At 30.8% G+C, this 23,122-nt stretch overlaps 2 protein-coding genes across 6 annotated transcripts in view; one reads left to right on the top strand and one right to left on the bottom strand.

Annotated features, from left to right (window-relative positions):
• Positions 1-1,857: 1,857 nt before the first annotated feature.
• On the bottom strand, positions 1,858-19,476 carry LOC113516596 (ubiquitin-conjugating enzyme E2-22 kDa). 2 transcript variants are annotated; one of them, XM_026901025.3, is made up of 4 exons: positions 19,336-19,476; positions 13,670-13,822; positions 8,740-9,118; positions 1,858-4,798 (listed from the first exon to the last, which is right to left on the bottom strand). In XM_026901025.3, the coding sequence occupies exons 1-4, from the start codon at positions 19,396-19,398 to the stop codon at positions 4,785-4,787; spliced, it is 609 nt and encodes a 202-aa protein (XP_026756826.1). In that variant the 5' UTR covers positions 19,399-19,476; the 3' UTR covers positions 1,858-4,784. The 2 variants fall into 2 exon arrangements, with proteins under 2 accessions (XP_026756826.1, XP_026756834.1); XM_026901033.3 differs by having other exon boundaries at positions 1,858-9,118.
• Positions 19,477-21,874: 2,398 nt separating this feature from the next.
• Positions 21,875-23,122, top strand: part of LOC113517693 (discoidin domain-containing receptor 2-like) — a 74,651-nt gene continuing 73,403 nt past the window's right edge. For 3 of the 4 annotated variants that reach the window (XM_026902448.3, XM_031911440.2, XM_031911439.2), the window contains exon 1: positions 21,875-22,186. The gene's annotated coding sequence lies outside the window, so the exon portion shown is untranslated. Of the gene's footprint in view, positions 22,209-23,122 lie in introns of all 4 variants that reach the window. The other variant, XM_031911437.2, reaches the window with a different exon arrangement.

The following is a 23,122-nucleotide window of genomic DNA, read 5'->3' as shown; positions in this document are numbered from 1 at the left end:
GTTTTGTAACCGCAGTTAGACTAGAGGGACGCTGCTGCCCATCATTCACCCTTCCTTTGTCGGCTCTTACGACACCCACGAGAAAGGAAGGGGTGGCCTATTCTATGCCGGGATCACACCGAAATATAAGTTTAATTTGCATAAAATATGAGAGAGTTGGGAGGGGGAAGTTGGGGAGGGGGAAAATGATGGCCCCTAAAAAAGACGCGTATGTACTTAATGTTAAATTCAGTCAGAGAGTACGCTGTATATAAATCTAGCACTAAACACTTTACACATTTGAACTTTGAATAGAATTGTGAATTAAAGTGAAGCTATATTCATAATTTCCAATATAAATATTATTATTAGTTAGGGTTATTGTAGTTTACAACTTTATCTAAGCAACTTTATGTTAGGAATATGGTTTTCTTATTATTATTTTTTTTGTTGGATGATAATGGAATGGTAACCCCGCCTACGCTATCGGTATAAATTAGCGGGGCACCAGTGAGGAATGATTGGTAAGAATGAAAAGGCAGGTCAGTTAGCCCATCGTGACGAATTCAACGATAAATTAGTCACGATAGTTTCCAGGGGGAACCGCATGGACGTCGACCTGATGAGGTATATTGATAGCGATGGGGACTAATCTCCTCATTACTAACAATCCCTTCCCTCCTGGTTTACTTATTTGATCAATCGTATTCCCCCAGCCAAATTATCTTACTCTTTGCAGTGTTTATAGTGAAAAAAATATTACTGCAAAATGGTAGTTGCGTACCAGCGTAATATACTTTGATTCTCTAATTAATTATAATTTGATAAACGCGATTGCCAAATGGCCACTGATATCATTGATTTAATAAGTATTAGGTATAAACTTGATTATTATTTGACAATGTACTTATATATAATATACTTGGAAAATATAAAATTATAATAATCGAACGCGTAATATCGTGCATATATAGGATAAACAAAATTTGTAATTATGTTTGGTAATTACAATACACTGGTAACACTGAACAAGTGATTAATTTTGCTTTAAATCATCAACGGCAATGACATTTAACGTGAATGTCAGTGTTGCCAGCATCTATATTCTTCCGCATATATTTTATTATAATTATAATTAATATAGATTAAGAATAGCTTAAGATTAATAAGGATAGCTGCTCTTTTGCCAGCTTGTACGTAAATACGAACTGTATAGATATATAAATGAATTTTGGGGGAAGAGATTGTTAGTAATGCGGACCTAATCCCATTACTGGTAATATACTCTACCAGATTGACCTACACGTGGTTCACCCTGAAAATCCAGAGAAGCACTTGGATCGGCGCTGAATTCCAGGTGTATTCATCACGATGGCCAACTGACCTCTATCGGGGGGGAGGGGGGAGGGATTGTTAGTAATGGACACTGCGAATCCCATTGCTAGCAATATACCCAACCAGGTCTACCTCCTCGCGGTTCTTCCTGGAAACTATCATGGTTAATTCCTGATGAATTCATCATGATGGGCTAAATAGCCTGTTTTCATTCTCATCACCCTTAACCCTTCACTGGTGCTTCGCCAGCGTATCCCGTTAGCCCAGGCGGAGTTACCATACCATTATCACCTATCAAAAAAAAAACTTACCTCTATCCTCCCTTACTAGTGCCCCGCCAGCGTATATGGTTAGCCCGGCGGGGTTACCATTCCATTATCATCTATTAAAGAAATAAGGAATATGGGTTACATTTCTTATAAGAACATAACTTACTTTAAAAATTGTTTCATTAATAAAACTACTATTTGTCTACACTTCACATAAAAAATATCATGGAAAACCGTGAGTATAGGCTAGTTAGAAATAAAACACTTATAACAATGAATGTACGACGATATTTATTTTGAAGTTACATTTCAAAGTTCCTATCCTCGTTACCCTCAAACATTCTATACATATACAAATAATAACTAAAAATCTACAAGTCATAATTAAGGATAATATAAATATAATTATAACAACGGAAATAATTAAAGTTTCATGTTATCATTATCCAATTAATAATGGTAATATAAACACTATTGAACTTAGTGACAATTATAGTGCAAATAATATATATTTTTACATTATTATTATTTTTATATTTATTGTTGATCATTTCACATCTGCACTAGAATTAATTGACAGAATTATTACAAAAATAGCTAGCTATAAATGTATAAAACACAAATATTACGAACACCAAATTTTGTAATTAAATGTTAAATCCATGTGTGATTTGATAATTTAACTTCTAATATATAAATACAATGATTCAACTACACTCACAGGTTAATTCTTAAAGCCTTCACTCCAGGGTCGATATTTTGACAAACAAGTCGATAAACATTAAAGGGTACCATTTGATGTCGACTGACTCGCATATCAGAATACCGATCATAGGGTTACGGTTTAAGAATAAAGACCACAGTAAAGGCATAAACCTACATCAGTTATTGTCTGCGTATGTAATATGCAGGTTAGTATTCTAGCAAATAGTGATAATAAAAATTATAATGAGCATGGCGATCGTGGATATTTCAATTAAAAAAGTGACTATTTAATCATTATTATAATATTGCCCTTTTAAAAAGAAAAAGTGTGATTGTTGATATTTTAGTTTTGGGAAAATAATAATATAAAAACTATGATGTAACTTGTTTGTTATTATGTAAAATACAATATGATAAGTTTGATTTACTTAAATCTTTATTGCAGGTATTACATAAAAACTATATTTTTTCCTGTATTTGGGAATGTTATACACTTATTTTCATAAAATTTTTACTTTTACTTTTTCTTCTTAGTAGGGCAGAATACATATAATTTGTTATAATTATAAATTTGTCCTTAAACTATATGCTGCACAATTAAAAACGATTAATGGATATCTTATATTACACTGTCAAATATATAGGATCCTACCAATATTTTAGCCATACATACAAGATAGAAACGTTATATCACTAAGTCATTACTAAACTATATAAGATTAGGTAAATACATCAAATATTAAAAGTGCATTAATAATTACATAACGTGATATATCGATTTAGTTATAATCCTATATATTTCATAGCGTAATTAATTTAACGCTTTTATTTTTAAGGTAAGAAATTTTATTTCCTACATTAATTGAATGGAAAGTCTATCTGGAAATTATTTATTCGTTAACATAAAAATAAATATCGTTCTTCCGTAATTTTTCTAATGTTTGGAATTGAGAAAACGAGGAAATAAAATTACATTCTGCATAATGAATGCTCTTTTAAGTGGAAAACAATTCTTCACACTGAAAATGTATTTATTCATAAAAATCATTATCTTTAAACTGGCGGGCCAAGATGATAACCAAAAAAATATCTCCGATTACAATTCAACTAGTGAAATTTACCTTAAACTATCCAACTATCTCTCTACCCTATATGCATTTATATCTAACATTACTCCACGTATTACCCAAATTATGGACAGATAAATCACAGTGGATATACAATTTTATATTATTAAGTATATATTAAAATGAAAACAATCATCATCACGAGTATATCACGCTTCGATAAGTGGAGCTATATTAATAGCCATTTTATTAGTCTTGAAGGATTTATTACACTGACAAATACATATGATCATATGCTTATTTTTTAATAGAAAGGCACAAACTGAAATGAAAGTGATCTTCCTAGGGTGTTTTTAAGGTATGCAAGATATTACAAAACTATAAAAGATTAGTGAGTAATATATGCACATCAATATTGTCATAGTTTGATCTAGATATGATCCTATATACTTGATAGTGTAATGTAGTGCAAATATGGTTTTTAAAAGACAGTTTTTCAAATTTCTTAACACATCCCATTTCCGGTTACGATTAAGAAACGAAACAAATGTATACATAAAGTTTTGTGTGAAACATACCACCGACACCGCACATTACGAAATAAACAATTTGCAAGCTTCATATTGTTGATAAATATATAAAATAATAATAAATAATACACATTTTCAATCTATATATGAAAATAATATATAAACGTGAGAAAACTTGCAACTATGCAAAATATATTTGTATATTAAACGTGATAAACAATGCTTCAGATACCTGTTGACGATGAAAAAAATAGTGTTATATATATATATATATATATATATATATATATATATATATATATATATATATATATATATATATATATATATATTCGAACCTTTTAGGTATTCCGGTCCCACATCTGTATACAAGTAACTAAACATATTTGTAGATTTCTGGAAATATTTCAAATAGAAACTTTGTTAGAAACATTCTGCCAGAGATAAAATAAGTGTAAGTATGTACATATACGTTGCATTCTTTGTTGCAATTACAAAAATCAATCGAAAGTACAAAATATCTAAATATTAAATACATATTTAAAGCGTTCATAATTTTGCTTACCGAAGTGTGGCAAAGTCGCAATTTCCCGTTAATTTTCAAAAATGATATAAGAATTTTCCATGTTTCTGATTGTTTATTTAAAAAGTTCGATAAACAAGTTATGAACGCATTTAATTATTTGGAAATAATCATCCCCCACAAATTGTATTGCACATATTTGCATACATATTGCTGTTTCTGTAATTGCCGATAAAAACGTGACAATAAAAATAATGAATTTATTATGAGTACCTGACGACAACAGATTTTATAATAAAATAATAGTTTGTATAATTAATAATGTAAAAATTGTAATAAATTATTTAAAAGAAATTTTAATCATAATAACTGTAACCTATGGGTATATACCTGAAAATAAAAGATTTATTATTATTATTATTACACATATCATATAATTGGGCATTTAAAATATACTATTAAACAGACTTTAGATAGGAAGCTTAAGTTAAAATTGTCGGTAATCAATATTTACATTAACTTTCCCTTGATAAGCTGTCAAATTTTAAAATAACCGTCTTTCAATCTAAAGCGTACATTTCCATATTGAGCCGATTAAATATAAGCGCAGACCGTTGGAGAAAGCACCGTGTATACCCCGTTTACAATGAGCAGGAAATTGATCACTATGTATACTAAACGACGCACTCTGTCTCTTGCTCTCTCTTTCTCTCTCGCGCTATTCTCTCTTTCTTGCTGAGTTACTACTTCTTCGTATAACAACGAAGTCATAGCTTGTTACATCAAATCTCTCTGCTATCAAGTCGGTCTGCGTTGATCCTAACTCCCATCCACGTCCCAACCCGTCCCACGCACCCCAATCGTCTTAAACATAAACCCAAATAAATGAACCAAAAAGATATTATACTACTTTATTAAAAAAAAAAAAAAATCTGGAGATGCCGACGTGGTCGTTATTAGCATCAAAACGACATATATGATAATAGTCCAAGATCCCGCCATTGAATTATAAACGTATAATTTATGTAAAAACTAATTTTAGTTTCTGTTTTGCACTACTACTGCCCATTCACTACTTCCTATGTCACTGTGTTAGGTTGCCTAAAGAAATCTTTGTATGTTTGTTTTAATTTTAGTGTATATATATATATATATATATATATTCTTATTGTTCTATTTAATTAAATATGAGCGAAACTAGAATACAATGCACCCGGGTGCAATGACTGTTAGCCACAATCTAGGATTGCCAGCTGAAAAAGTGAAAATTTTGGTAAATCATGTTATTTGGTTTAAAACCGACAGAACATTCTTCTATATACGGTAGCATATGGTTGCCTATAAAAAAAATGGCTATAAACATGATTAGTAGCAACCCTTACTTGCGTCTAACTGAGAGCAGACAACTCGTGGTGCATTATATTTTTGCTCATCATTAAACAATATTTCATTAAAAACTTATTAGCAGAATTCATGTAGGGTTCAAGAATTACATGTATGGTGTTCCATTACAAAGGTTTTAGTAAAAATTGCTCAACTTTATTATTTTAATGAACTTGTATTTTAGAAACATCCGATGCGTCAGTGGGTGTGTGAATGTAATGTAACATATAGATACATGCAATTTATGTAAAAAAAAATCAATTCATATTGTAAAAATCTATAAAATTGAATTAGTTAATTTGTAACACTGAAGAAGGGTGTGCTTTAAATCATTTATAAAAAGTAGAATTTGTTCCAAAAAAACCACATCAATCAATCAATCAATCGATATTAAATAAAATTGTGTACAATTTTAAAACTCATTTTTAATTGATTGACAAATACGCAATAACTATCAACTGTTTGATAGTTTTTGCATAGTGATTTTTACTAGTAAACTTGAAATGGCTTTACAAGAAAATAAAAAACAAATTACCATACGACATACATGTAGAAGATAGAAAGATATAGAAAACAAACAATAAGACAGATATTTTATTCCTTATGGTAGTAAGCGTTTATTTATTGGTTAACTGAAAAATGTTATGTCAATCGCGTTAAAAAAAAAACTTCAAAAATGTATGACTTATGTTTTCTTAAAATATCACAGTTATGTTTGTGAATTTTATATGTTAAAATGATAGAAATAAAATATGTAGGTCGTACAACAATTAGAAGTGAACTGTATAGTATTGCCAGTTGACAAAAAGTCGACTTTTTTCTGGAAACATATATGTGTTATGTAGATTTTCACGTCATATTTAAAACAAACATAACTAATAAAAAAAAAAAATTGGCATCCACTAAATAATCTAAAATATTTTTCGTACTTTAATCCGGTTTATTATGATTGCTGATAAATAATGTGTGGGCAATTTTTCTGTTATGTTCGCAAACTCTGTACATAATACTCGGTGAATTTAGGCATAACGGCAAAAATCAATAAAACATCTCTGACTATAATTATGAGTGGAGTCAATACTAAACTATCGTCCTTTATGTTTAAAATCAAAATTTGAATTGTAATAATTAATATTACAGTAAAACTGTTAGTATATCATTTGGTCCAATATGCACCAAATTTATAACATAACTAATTTAAATTTAGTTCTTGATGATACGTAACATAATAGGCACTTTCGCTAAATTAACCTTTAAAATTTTAATTTTTGAAATCATTTTATGGAATGGTTCTTCAGAATCGACTCCGACTTAAATATCAAATATAAGAGATAATATATAGTCAGTATTAAAGTATCCAAATTTCATAGATTTTCAGCTACGCGAGGGATGTGCTCAATATAATTTCTTTTTAAATAAAGACCTCAAAATACTTTTTATATTCCATAGAGATTCTATGTCATAACATACCAGAATATAGTGAAATAGTTTTTTAGAAACAATTTTCTATATAAAATTTTACGTGTAGTAAAAGCGTACGTAGTTAACAATCACCAAGATGCAACGGTAATGTTGAGTAAAATATATTAAGTAGAGAAACAGATGTTGGGTGATATATCAGAAAAATATAAGATCATTATATTTTTTCATTTTACATAACAAATCATAGCAAATATTTACGCCAGAATCGTGTGGAGTATTATAAATAATTAATCCAACTAGTTGTTATTAGTCAAGGACAGCAATTTATGAAATTCCGTAACTTTATCAGTGTGTGTTTCTAAAAATATAAATAAAAAAAAGATGTAGTACTTAAATATACAATATTTTTAAATATTGCAAACAAGTGGAAATGTATATAATGCTGCCAACATACGAATAAATAATTGTATAGATGAGACCGATAGTGTAAATTACAGTAAATAAAACGCTAATTCTCACTGGAAACTCACTGGCAGACAACGACTCTTGGAACTGACGTCGTAGTAACATGTTCTTTTGCCCACATTTCAACTCCTTTGATTAATTGCGGCATTTAAGAGTAAAAATTATAATTTTAATTTCCCTAAAAGTAGCTAAGTATTTCAAATAATTTATCTGTGTCAATCTATGTTTACGTTTATATAAACAGCAAACATGTTTGTTAACGTTCGGAACCGCAGTTCTTTGGTTATATTAACCATATATTTGAACACTTAATCGGATAGAAACAATAAACTGGTGTTTCGGCTTAGATAAATGTAGAGTCACATTTAAGATTAACTATTTATATACACTTTTACACACACCACATACAATTTTAGTATAACAACTTTAATAGACTTATGTAAAATAATAATATTGAGAAACCAAAAATTTGTCAGTGACATCGTGACAATTTATTAATGTGATTCTATCTTTTTCACTTATAATATCCGCCTGTAAATCGAGTAAAAATAGGCTCTATTTTATATCTATAAAATAAAGCGCGTTATAAGTATATATTTTTCACGACTGTATACACTAATGCAAAAATAACAATGTATCATTATTGACCTGAATTATATTATGATCAAACCTAAGGCTACCACTCTAAAAAATGTCATTAACGAGCACTCTCAGAAAACCTCGTGATATTTATGTGTGAATGATATGAACTATATCTGCAGGGTGCAAATATTGTATGGTACAGCATTCATTACCTAACGTGTAATTTTATTGGAGCACAAGAATTTAATAAAATTCAAAAAAATATATTACCGTCTTGGAAATATTCTACACTGAATTAGAAAAAAAATACGTACCTACTACATAGTAATTTATAAACATTTAAAAGAAAGCTCAAAATTAATTAAGAATTAATGAATCAATATCAAGTAAAATAATGTGGATCACAAAATCATGATGATTTGCTGCATTAGTGTTATTGGAGCAAACTAATTATTAAGTAAATACACAATGACACTAACTAAAAATTTCCTCCGTGGCCCGTTCGATGTCCCAATGGTACGTAGATAGAGCTACCCTTGCCACTTGTTCGTTGACTCCTATCTCAGTAAGAACTCTCACTTTCTGATTGAATTCGAAGACTGGTGTTGGCCCTCCAGCGTATACATTCGTCCAATGTATTGCCGTCATCTCAAACATATGTGGGTCCTCTCTGTACTGTTTGGCGACGACGGCGTCCTGTGGGTCATTGGGTTCTGCGGCTGCGAGCAACGCTTGAATGGAGAGTAACACTGTGCGCAGCGTGAGGGCAGCCGCCCATTGGTCTTTGAGGATATCTAAGCAGATCGCGCCTGTTACTGATGATACATTTGGATGCCAGATCTTCGTTAAGAAACGGATCTGGAAACAGTTATAAACAAACATTTAAATATCGGTGACTTTCATTATAATGACATGTATGATGGCACGCATACCGCGTAACTATGGTATAGAAGCTTATTATTATATGAGCTGTTAACTGTCTGAAGCTGGTAACAAGTGCTGAAAGTAAATATCCTCGTATTGGAGAGATTTGCAAGTAGTTACCACGCTTCACAGGCGGGTTGGCAACAGTAGTTATGCTTTGGTGATGTTTTAGGAGGGACGCTGTTACCCATCTCTCGATTGCTAAATTCCCTTAATCGCCTCTTTCGACACCCACGCGAATATATATAGAATATACGATAATATAGAAATATGGACAAGAAATATTGATATTACGTACATATTTGCCTTTAAAATTGCCTTGTATGAAATGTAGTACACAGATGGTTCATGTCCTAGATTAGCATATACATTTAATTCTACTTTACGCGGTCTTATGATTTCGTGTTCTAAGGAAATGCTTGACACAATATGTGTTCATCTACTTCATCATTTAATCCAGATATGGCTACCAGGTAAACTTGCTAAAACTATGAAAAGTATCCTCAAATTAATATATCGAAACATATATTATTTTTATAAATTAATAGATCTTCCTTGACATGGCGAGCAGGTAGCACATTTTTTTTCCAAGAATTGAACCAACTTTTTTCTTTCGTAATTTTTGTGAGTAATAATGCACATAAAGGAGTACAGTATATATTATTTTATTATTTATTTTTTATAAAAAATATAATAATCTAAAAATTTTAAAAAATATAATGTACTCCGTAATGCTACCTAAACCCTCATGTCGGTCTCATTTTCTATTTTAATTAGTTTCTGAGATATATCGTTTCATGCGTACTTTTATATTCTCTCATATCTCAAGTTTAAAGCGGATGCCGATCGCGAAATATACAAAAATGAAGTTCGTGCTTTAAGTCGACATTACAACATAAGTTTCGATATAGGTTTCCATTTGGGCGCTGACATTTCATACTTATCCAGCTAAACCTTTCCAGTTAAGTATAACAATTCAAAGATGTGTGTTCTTATTAATGGAAGCAGTTATTTAATTAAATCAAAGCTCTGCAAATCTAAAAAATCCTATTGTCTATAAGAAAGAGAAGGTACGTATGATGAAATAAAATATAAATGATCAATATAACGATCAGTATTTCAATATGGTCCAAGAACAAAGAATTACAGAATTATTATCAGATATATAAAACAGAGATGTTTATAACAACAATCACTTTCCAGACAATAATTTTTTCCACATATGATAATTATAATTATATACAGTTAATTATTAATGCGATTAATTTATTAATTTAAATATACAAGTACCTGGTACCCTATAACTGGCATTTTATGTCATAAAATACTAAAATGATATTTTCTTTAAATTATCTTTTTATTATTAAGTGCAGTATTTCTTGTGTGATACCAGAATAAACATACAGACACACAGAAAGACGAATAAATTTCTAAAAAGATTTGATTTGGTACTTACTGGTCTAAATATTATTCTTTCTTAAATATGTCCCATTTACAGATATCGCCTAATTATAGTTCTGTTTTATAAAATATGTCATTTCCATTATTTCCTAACCTATTATATATTATATATGAAGGGAAGGAATTATTAGTAATGCACACTACAAATCTCATTGCTAGCAATATACCCTGTCAGGTCGACCTCCACGTGGTCCCCCCTGGAAACCATCGTGCTGAATCCTAGCTGTATCACGACAGGCTAACTGACCTGCCTTTTCATTCTCATCTATTCTCCTTCACTGGTGTTGGTGCATACGGTTAGTGCGGGCGGGTTTACCATTCCATTTTCACCCATTAAAAAAGCCTATTATATGTTGGACACATATAATGGTATGTGTTTTTTATACAACATAGAATGGCAGACAAGCTGACGGCCCCCCTGATGGAAAGTGGTAACCATCGCCTATAGACATGAGCAGTACCATGGACATAACAGATAATACTGTTTCGCCCATAATACCCCCCATGCGTTGCCATTCCTGAGGACTCAGGTGTTATTCCTCTGTACCCAGTAAATTCACGCCATATCCCACCCTTCAAACCGAAACACAGACATGCAAACACAACTGCTTTACGGTTGAAACACGAATGGGACAGAGGTGCCCAAGCAATCGACTTTTGTACAAAGTCTCCCTCTGAATACAATATTAATCAATTAAAAACAAATTAATTTTGTGCAATTGCCTAAAGTCCGCCAAAATACTCTGCATGGCTCCTATATCTATTTTTATTATTTATGTATTTTAAGGTTTAGTGTGAAAAAGATCGTTAAGTATAAGGATCCTTGTACTTAGACGATCTTTTTCACACAGTCCATCAAAATATGATGTAAGTACATCCATAATGATATCACGAACGTTACGATTCTGTAAATAGTTTTATAATATACATATTCTATCGAAGGATAATACTCAGAACTCACACTAAGCATCTTTACAATACAGGATGTCACACCTTTTGCACTGTATCAAATAACTACACTGATATATATCAACAAAGTGAGCTTTCCATTTCTGTACATTTCTGTAAAATGTACTGCAAAATGTGTCTTGTGTAAGGCAGGCGAGCCGTAAAAAATTCAGTAAATGCCTCACTCACTTTCGGCCGTAATTTTAGTTAGTCAATTTTATACTGAACCAAAATAAAACTCCAAAATAAATATTCAAATTTGCACCAAAACCTAAAGTAATCCGACTCTTCATATTTGCATCGAAACTTGCCGAAACCGACAGTTCGGTCGGACACTAATGTTGAATTTATATTATTATTATCGTTGATAATTAATCGTTACAAATTACAACATCTGAGTTGTATCGATTTGTTATCATTTTATTTTTACAGATATAAAATGATATATTAGATTTCTATATTTAGGTGCCACATATTATCATCTTTATTACCTTAAAAATTAACCTTAATTAAATTAGCACTTATTTGCGTACTAATAATTTACTTTATGTGTTATTATTATAACACATAAATTATTATACATATAAATAACTTATTGTTGACAGTCATTTCTGAAAAGATACTGCTAGTATATATAAAAGGGGATTAAATAAATGTTATTAAGTGATTATTTAGCTAAGATAAATATCTAACAGGGTATGGTTAAATAAGCATATGAAAAACTATAATAATTAAGATTTTTTGCGCCAAAAACATCCGTTCAAAGATAAAAACAACTAAATGTGGTCACGTGGTTATAACGTCAAAATCTTAATATGCTCGTGTCACAATGTTCATTGAAGTTAATCTTCGTAAATTTTGTAAATGTGTTCGCCCCAACTTGAGTGATATAGTACCATAGTTTTTATAGCGATAAGACGTACCTAGTAAGTGATAATAGAGGACAAAACAACATTTTACTGGTCAGGTAATATTGTATAAAATTACCTATCTACGTCTATGAAAGCCATTTTAAAAACTAAATCCTGTATATTATATATTTCTGTTGCTCATTTATATGCGAAAGATAAATTTTTCTCCAGCTTCTATTGACATAACGTGCATAGGTCACTTTATATATGTTGTATATTAAATCCCGTTATGGCCACATATCTAAAGAACGAAGTATAAAACGTTTATACAAGAGATAAAGCTGACCGGTGCCATTTGTGCAATTTATTTTGATATAGTATTGATGATAAATGTTGTAGTGTTGCTATAGTGACACAGTATTTTAATTATAATTATGCAGTTGGTTGACACTGATGACAGACAGTGGACAAATAGAATCTGATTTATATTTAATACATCAAATTCTAAAAGTATATATTAAGAACATATGTGCTTCTCAGAAAAATATGGATAGGGTATTATTATTTCAGCCGATAACTGTCCACTGCTGGACATAAGCCTTCCCCATAAGGAGAGTTTCGCCAGTAGTTGCCAATCTTGGCAGGCGGGTTGGCAACCGCAGTTAGACCTTTAGAGATGTTTTAAGAAAGACGCTGCTGCCCATCTCTCGTTCTCCCTTAGTCGCCTCTTATAACACCCACAGGAAATGAAGGGGAGGCCCATTCCATGCTAGGACACACAACGGCGGATAGTGTATACACGTGATAAATTTGGAAGTGATAGAATAAGGACCTCAGTAGAAGAACTAGAGTAAAATCAGCAAGTAGTAATAGAGAACCGCTCACATGCCTTAAAAATATTCTATAGTTTTTCAGATTTACTACGTTTTATGTTTATTTGGAGGTCTTGTAATAATTTTCGGAGGTCTTCGAATGGCGAAACATATTTGAATTCATCATAAATTCGAAGGTGTCCAACAGATCAAAACCATATCTGGCATTTTTAAAAGAATCTTTTTGTAATTTTCATTTTATTATTATATATTATATTATTACAATTAAGTCTCTTATATGAGAATTAAACTCTCTTCGTTGATAAGCAAATCGCTTGAGAATAGCCAGAAATTGAAATTCACGTATAACGGGTAACGTATATCAAGTAGTTTTAAATAAATTTTATATTTACCTTAGGGGGGTTGAAGGGATATGTTTCTGGTACTTTTATTTCGAGAATAAATGTACCGCCTTGGTATGGCGTGTCTGGTGGTCCTCCGATCTCGCCCTTCAATTCTGTCCAGCGGTTGTCTATTAATTCTAATTTTATAGATGCACCGGCCGTCTGAAAAAAAATTAGTCGAATGTAAATATAACTAATCATACTAAGCTTATATAACCAAATATTGTAAATTATGACAAAGGACTTATGATGAGTATTCTTCGATAAATTTTAGACATTAATTGATATATTCGGGTTTTCAGGGCTTTCGTTTATATATATATAAACGAAACCCCTAAAGCTAGAATTTTTAAACTATGCAGATATGTTCGCTATTTAGCACAGATAAACATAATAGGTTACATACAGCATAAATAAAAGAATTTTGATAATTAAATCCCTAAGGACGTAACACGGGGGCTGAAAATTTGTATGGAATTTCGTCAGTGTAGAAGCTATGTGAAATTATAGATTTAGACTCTGGGTTCCAAAAAAAAATGTTTATTGGGTTTTAAAGAATTCACCTCTAAAGAGGTTAAATAGGGGATGCAAATTTGTATAAAAGTTCTGTTATATATGACGCTAGAAAGAAGAACGAAACATCGACTTTTATACTTTTAGAAATAGATACTCCTTAGCGTTTTTGGATATTTCACCACTAAAGGGATGAGTTGGTGTTAAAAATTTGTATGGGAATACCCTTAATTTTGAAGTTAGAAATATGAAAGTCTGATTTTAAGGTTTCTATTTAAACACGAAACATTTATTAGCAGTTTTTGGAAATTCTACTCCGAAGGGAGTCAAATAGGGGATGATTTGATTTAAATGAAAATTTGTATACAATTTTGTTTGTATGCAATTTTAAGTTAAGAAGGTGAAGTTAATATTTGTCTAATGCTAAAAATAAAATGTTTTATCATTTTTGAAAATACTGTTCTCCTAAGAAATGAAGGTGTGTCCTAATATTATAATAAATATAATTATTACGAAGTTCATTTCAGACATTCACTAGTGAACCACTAATAATTTTGAATGATAAATTATTACAAGTAATTAACTATTGACTCGATTTGAGAAAAAGATTCAGATTTTAGATATCAAGTAAGTTTACTACATGCATGGCAAGGTCTGAGACAGTAGTGATACTCGTAAAAAATTAATAATATCACACGCGAGTGAAACCGCGGAAAAAACTAGTAAATAATAATATTACAATACAATTTTTATATCAACACTAATAACCAGTATTTATATTTACAATATCGTTTGTCCTGATTGACTATCAACACAGCCAAACCACACAAGATAAAATTTAGAAAATAGATTTATTTAAGTAAAGAATCCGTTAAAAATGGATTTTTGAAAATTTTAACTTCTTTGCGAAACATGACACTACGCATGTAAAGCAGCGAGCAATAGGTAGTTCAGTATAAAACTATTTTTTATTTTATTTTCTTTATTTTCACAAGTTATATTCATTTTAAAATTATATATGTACAAAATTATTTAAAAGATTTTACTATACCGACAAGTATTGTTGAGTTTTTCCAGATTTGACTTATTTTTTAGTTTTATGTACTATATATTAAAAGATCATTAAACTTCATTAACTAGTGCAGTCAAAGTTTCGTAATTAAATAACATTAAAACTACGATGAGCAGATTTAATGAGACGAAGATTAATGTCTTCATGCCAAATCTTACGAGGTAGACAAAGACTACCGAATAGCATAATATAGGCCTTGCACACATCTCTTGCTTCACCGACTTTCATAACCCGTCACACGCGTACACGCCGTTTCTGGTTATTCTTGACATTCCTCAACGTAAATTAACATATATAATTATTATTATTACTGTAACTTAATTACCATATTATATTATAATAACCCATTAACTACTGCATATAGGTAAAAACTCTCTATAAAAGTCCAATACCTATAATTCAAATAACATTATTTCTTCAAGTGATTGTAATTGTTTAATTTAGTTACAGTAAATTATAATATGTCTAATCCATAAATGGTACATATTAAATTGATACAAATATATATATTTACTTTATATCTTTGATAGATTTATTTATTTACACATAGACACACAGACTGATAGACTAAATCAAGTATTAATATAATATGATTGTATTCCATCATCAAAAGAATAAACAATTCGCTATTTGCATTCTTAAACAATATTACAGTTTATATATATAGAATATTACAACATTAAAAAAGAAGCTAGAAAAAAAAATAACAACTCATTTTGCTAGAATGTTAATAAAATTTCGCATTTGTACAGAGATAGGTAAGAATTTACATAAAAAGTTTTTCAATGCTGCACTGTAAGAAATCCTTGAATGGAATAAGTCCACCGATATATGTCTCTTTTATATTTCTTTTGTAAATTATGTACAAAATATTTATACAACACTAGCTATGTCCCGCGGCTTCGTCTGCGTGAATCAGTAAGTATATAAATTATCCTGCGTGCTAATTTAGGATATAGCCTGCCCGTGTACCAAATCTCATTCAAATTTAATAGTTTTTACGTGAAAGAGTAACAACATCCATTGTACAAACTTTCGCATTCATAATATTACTAGCTTTTACCCGTGACGCATCTGCGTGATCGGGATATATTGATGGACCAAAAAAATTAAGTTATATAGTATGTGTATACAAAATTTTAGTGTTTGATGAAGCCACTGATAAGCTACGAGGTAAGAAATAAACAAACAAACTCACTTTCACATTTATAATAATAATAGCAAGAAAAGTATTTGCAGTTTACTTTTTATAATATACAAACTACTGGATATTTTAATTATTAAATGATAAGAAAAAAGAAAATAATTTGAATGATTTTTTTTACTCAAATTCAAGTTCAAGTAATTCACACAATGATCATTTGTTAATTGATTAGCAAATTGTTTATCATCATAAATGATCCCTTATTTGAAGGGTAACTGCCTCTTTTTCTCTCTAAATGATGATAATACAACAGATATCTATTGTATGGTCACAAGAAGTTGCACACTACATAGGTGCAAGCTTCTGAAAACGCTTAATTTACAAACTACATCTACAAAGTGAAAATTGTCACACAAATACATAAATTATATATATATATATATATATATATATATATATTGGAATTATTAGACATTATTGGAAGATATTTTTATTTAATTTGTTATATCTCTCATTTAGAGGTAGTTTTAGACACAGGCCAAAGCCAAGTGTTTTTGGAATGTCAGTTCAATGATAGGAACTTACGGACCAGGCGACATGTATTTAAAATTGCTGCTTTATTATTAATGTACTAATACCATTAAAGTATTATTACAGTCCCAGTAACAATTAGTGCCACACCAATTTCCTAGCCATCATCAACTCTGATATGGGGGGAAAGAGATTCTTAGTTATGGAGACTGAAAATCCCATTGCTAGCAATATACCCAACCAGATCGACCTCCTCGCGGTTCTCCCTGGAAACTATCATGGTTAATTCCTGATGAACTCATCATGATGGGCTAACTGACCTGTTTTCATTCTCATTTATCACCCTTCACCGGTGTTCCACCAGCGTATCCCGTTAACCATACCATTTTCACCCATTAAAAATAACCCTGATATCCCGTGTTATGAGGAACCAGGCAATGAACCTCTGGAGGCATAGCATCTAGACGCAACAAATCAGAAAAGTTTATTTCCCATATTGGTCATACTGGGAATTAAACCCAGTCATTAAATTATTACTTAATAGTCAAAGGATGGGCAGCAGCATCCCTCCTAAAACATCACCAAGCTAACTGCAGTTATCAACCTCCCCGTGAAACATGGCAACTACTGGCAAAACCCCCTTGTGTGGAAGTCTACATTCAGCAATGGACAATTAATGACTAATATGATGATGATGATGAAATTACTAAATTCAATAAAAATACATGCATCAATAAAATATGACAAGTAAGTATAAGGCTTTTTACTCCATGAAAACATCTTAAGCAGGCCCTATTATGCTGTCACCGTCTTCACACAAATGTTAAAAAACATGAGCAAATATAATGTATACTGTAAAAATAGTTAAGTAAGTCGCATAGCATGGTAATATATACATTATATTATGCTTAAGCTTGGACTTAAGTATACCGTAAATATATTTAAATTTTAATTAATCTCATATAAATAAATACACTACAGTAGTACACCCATAAAATGTTATTAAAGTATTATAATTGTTAAATCAAAATCATTAATAAAATAAAATATAGACTGCTTAAAATGTTTTAAACTTCTTTTATAATAAATTAAGATAGATAATGAACAATGTAACAAGACATACGAGGTCTGTCCGGAAAGTTCGTATAAAAGTGTTCTGGAATGCGAGAAAGAGGAGTGGGGAGGCCAGGTAAGCGCAGGACCCCTTCCTTATGTCCCTAACAATGCTTCAGTTCTGGTCTGACCGCCGTGCGGTGCGAACTGGCTTGTCACGCCATCTGTGAAGTTACCTCTTAACGAAACCCCGTCGGCATGGAGCCCGCTTCCGTTGAAGAGCAGCGCGTCGTAATCAAGTTTCTCTCGAAACTCGGCAAGAATGGCCGTGAAAGCAAAGAGTGGAAGACATCCGGGGAACCACGAACAAAAAAATCAAGAAAATCCCGCTCAAATGTCAAGACAATGTTGATTGTTTTTTTCGATGTTCGGGGGATTGTCCATCAAGAATTCGTCCCTCCAGGCCAGACAGTTGATGGAAAATTCTACGTCGATGTGCTCAGACGCCTCAAAGCTCGTGTGGCACGAGTTCGTCCAGAATTGGCGCGAGAGGGGCGTTGGATTCTTCACCACGACAATGCCCCTGCCCACACCTCTCTTGTTGTCCGTGAGTTTTTGAGTAAAAATTCCATTACGGTGACCGAACACCCCCCTATTCGCCGGATTTGGCCCCGTGTGACTTCTTCTTGTTCCCAAAAACCAAATTGGTACTTCGGGGGCGGCATTTGGGGGACATAAATGAGATAAAAAAAGCTACGACGGGGCAGCTGAGAAACCTACAACCAGAGGACTTTCAAGGAGCCTTCTCACAGTGGAAACGGCGTTGGCACAAGTGCATTATGTCACAGGGGGAGTACTTTGAAGGGGATAAAATTGATTTACCTGAATAATTGTAAAATAAAATTTTTAAAAAACTTTTATACGTACTTTCCGGACAAACCTCGTACATGATGTGAAGGTAAAAAGCAATATTAACAACAATGGAAGTTTTAAGATGCAAGTAATTACATAGAAAAGCAGGCCAAAATTGCTCAATATAAATTTCGAGACTGCATTATATGAACTTACGCGCACATATAGTAGTCATGAGTGGTATCATAATATTCCCACGAGAAATAAACAACAAAATGCGACATCACAAAAGCTGCTGAATCACTTTATACAAAGTGATTTGGTTAATGAATAATTCAAGATAATCGCGCAGATTTTACAGCATTAGGAATACAATCATAAGATTTATAATCGTACTTTGTACTACACAGATCGATGTTCGAAATAAACTAAGAATAAATATGCAAGTAAGTGTCATCTTATATTTATGTTTTTCACATTTACATTATAAAAAAAGAGTGATACCCTTACCTCTTCGTTTTTCATGACCTCCTTGATTTCTCTTCTAATACGTTGCGCTGCTATATTAGCCATATTTTTTTATTATTGAATTGTTTGATTACTAGAAGACAGAGTGTAATGAAGAAAGACGAGAGGATAAATAAACCGGAAGCTGTGTGACCATAAAAAAATAGACCTATTCAATGTTGTCAGCTTATAAATAAAGAACAAGAGTAAATAGTTTCTTACAATATGGTTCCGTAATATACGTACATACATACGTAATATGTTTACATACATTTTGTAAAATAAATAATGTAAGCTATTAAATTTGTACTTATTACATTAAAACATACCAAATATTTTACAAATAATACAATTTAAATTTTTATGTATTCATCTAAAATTTTAAATTCGGACGTTCATATCATGATAACAACAACAGAATAATTCTGAATGAGATCAAGAAGGGATTTTTAATTATAATTTTATATTTTTGTACAAAAATTCATTGTACAAATTCTTCCCTTACATTTCTTTTCAAAATTTCAAAAAGAGCAGACCTAAGATAACAAAAAAGCCTATCTACCAGGAAAATTCACAAAACAGCAATACATTATATAATAAGTCGTTTGGAGGCAGCATTAGACAGGAAGAAAGTATGTTTTGCTGTCTTTGTAGACACAGAAGGGGTGTTTGTTCGCATGACATTCAAATCGATTAATCAAGCAGCAAGGAAACATGGCATCTCCTCCACACTCTGTAGATAGATAGACTTTATGCTTAAAGGCAGAATTATAGAATCTGCATTACTAGGGTGAAAAATAGATGCCACTACTACTAATGGATGTCCCTAGGAGTAGTACTCTTACTAATACTATGGAGTTTTGTAGACTCTTATGACATTACTAAATGAAGGGCTAGTTTATATTGTTGCATATGCAGATAATATGCTTAAAATGGTAAACTGAAAATTTCCAAATACGGTATCAAGATTGATATAAACATCTCTACAGTAATTAGGATGATGGTGTAAAACCCATCACTTCTCTAAACTAAGGTTCTTTTTACCAAACAGAAAAACTTAAAGGGACTCATGCACCAAGCATTAACGGCGAAAGACAAAAAAAAACAGTAAATTAGCAAGAAAGGAAATGGATTTAATGAAAGAAAAAAAAAGATGGATGGAAAAGTTACAGGTTCTCGATCGATTAGCTCTTACATCAAGTGTTGTTAATAACATCTTTAAGAAGAATGCGAGAATAAATCAGTAAAAGTTAATAAACAATAAAATTGATCGATAGAATAAACTTATAACTACTGTGATAACAGAGAACAGACAAGACTCATCATAAGATCCTTTACATCAACAGTTACACGTACTGGTAAATCATGATCAAAGATCTGTCTTCGGACACTGTGTATAGTGTGCAGAAAATAATTGGAATCTATGGATCAACTGATATGCAACTGTGATTATTGCCAGTGGACTCAGTATACATAATAGTCTACTAATAACATTTTATCCGGGGCTAAAAGACTACATATAGGTATTATGAACGGCGGGGTATCGTAAAGCTAATGAATAGAATCTGTAAAAATATTAAATTAAGTAAAAGGTAGCAAAAAAGATCCTTATGGGTCGGCATGCAATGTTTAGTAACCTAACTTCAAAGGCGAATTAAAAATTAGAAAAGTAAAGGTTATTATAATAATTATTTATTGAGTTTATGGTTTGGATTATATATTACGTGAATACTTAAATTCACTGCCCAAAATTGGCTCTCTTGGCTCTCTGTGTCAAGTGTCATGAACATTAGACAGAGAGAGCCAAGTAGCCAATTAAATAAAAATATTTTAAATTTTTTGATCTAATGTTTCTTATTAGTTTTTATTCACATAAATTCGTTACTTATATATGTAGTTAATTTTTTTTTAAAAAACAACAGCTGAATTTCTTGCTAGTTTTTTATGCTGAAATTGCATTCCAAATGGGTGGTAATGAAAAAATTACTATAAAAATACTTAAGTCTAAGTTTACTTGAATAAAAATTTTTCTTTCTTACTTTTCTTTAATGAAAATAAAAAAGGTTTTTAATCAGTGTACAGTTGAACCCTGAAATGAACTTGACTAGCAACAAGAAGGAATAATATTAAAACGCACATTAGGGTCAAAGAAAATATCTTTTTATATTAAATTAAATAGTAAATAGAATTATTTAAATATATTTAAAAAAAATTGTATGTATATTAAACAAGTTTATATCTTAGTGTATTACTTTTACCTTAATGTAGGTGGTTTGATGTATATACTAATAGCTTTTAAAAAGTAAAAAAATCAGGGTTCCTTTTAGTACAACATTTATCATCTATACCTAACGAAAGCTATTATCATTATAAAGACATTATTGATAGCCTTTATTTGAAAAATAAAATAAAAAAAATATTGCAATTATTTGTGTACTAGTAACACCATAGTTATGAAGATATAGTCTTACCATTTTAAATAAAATATTTGTCTATGGTTGAAATCCGAAATAGACAAAACATTCGACTCGAGTCTCGACTCGAATCCATAGACAGTCGTTCCTCAGTCAGTTAGTATCTTTGTCGTCGTAATAAACGTACTTCAAAGGGCTTTATGCTATGGTCGATTAATTGGTGGTGTTATATTATTTTATTTTGTTAACTGAGCGTTTGTTCATAATATTATAACTAAATGTGAATGTAGAATGGTAGCATTTGGACTAAAGTAAACGTGAGAGGATATTTAGTGTTAAATTACTGAATTATGGCTAGTGATTTGAACAGTGTAAGGACAAAGTTATGTTAATTCTCTCCCCATGTCACCGGGTTCCACCTATGTACCTGGCACTTGAAGGTGCGTTACATGGCTGTTTTAAGTATGTGAGACTAAAATTCATTACGATTGTTTTTGTTTCTGTTATATTTGTTTACATGATACCCTTTGTTCAGTAAGTTGAAGTAATAATATAAATAAGTTATTGCTTAGCGTGAGCTAAATGAAGCTTTCTTGTTCTCGAGTACCTAGTATTCCTTTTCTTTTTGCTGAGTGATACATTAATCTATTTATATTTTCATTAATTGTTTCAATGGAACACTATATTTATGGGGATATTAAAATATTGCACCTAAATTAACAGAAACAAAAACGTTTGTTTACTAATAATCACATAATATTTTAAAACAGTGTTTTATTTTTTTTCTTGAAAATGACTTGATTAAAAATATTAAAATGTGTTTAATAATTAGATTCTTTATTAGCTAATAAGTGCCCACTTTATATATATATTTTATAACATGTTAGTTGGGTTTCTAATCTGTATATATTTTGCCAATTTAAATTTTGTAAATTGTGTACACTCACCATATTTTAATTTTTGTTTAATTACACCATTACTAGCAGTTTCTAATATTAATATTTAAATCAGGCATTCTCTACTTTTGACTAGGTAGGTATAGTAAAAAATATGACATCATATTGAGTTGTAAACAAAATTGTTATATATTTCATTTCTATAGTTCACATTACATAATAGACAAGCTATATAATAATATTCTGTCTAAACATTCATTCCTTTGAAACAGATCTTTTTTATTAATTTCCTTAATGATAGTGTTGAGTTTGAGAAATAAATAGATAATTCCACTTGGATTTATTAAATCAAAATATGTTATATTTATGTTTGATGTAGTAAAATAATATTATAAAAAGGGTAATGCAATATTAATTTATTGGGTTGGCTTATTTGTTGGGTTGCTTTTGTTTGTACTCCTAAGTCCATTGCTTGGTTAG

Source organism: Galleria mellonella, unplaced genomic scaffold (genome assembly GCF_026898425.1).
Source record: "Galleria mellonella isolate WM207_F2 unplaced genomic scaffold, CSIRO_AGI_GalMel_v1 utg28, whole genome shotgun sequence".
Classification (NCBI taxonomy): domain Eukaryota; kingdom Metazoa; phylum Arthropoda; class Insecta; order Lepidoptera; family Pyralidae; genus Galleria; species Galleria mellonella.
Note: the sequence above shows the minus strand (reverse complement) of the source record. Positions and strands in the feature narration are given on the sequence as shown.

Excerpts from the sequence above, each read along its gene's own strand:
- LOC113516596 (XM_026901025.3), bottom strand. The coding sequence starts at position 19,398 with ATGGCTAATATAGCAGCGCAACGTATTAGAAGAGAAATCAAGGAGGTC. Across the intron at positions 13,823-19,335 it reads AGGTCATGAAAAACGAAGAG|ACGGCCGGTGCATCTATAAA; the intron begins GTAAGGGTATCA and ends ATTTTTTTTCAG. Across the intron at positions 9,119-13,669 it reads ATCCCTTCAACCCCCCTAAG|ATCCGTTTCTTAACGAAGAT; the intron begins GTAAATATAAAA and ends AACTGTTTCCAG.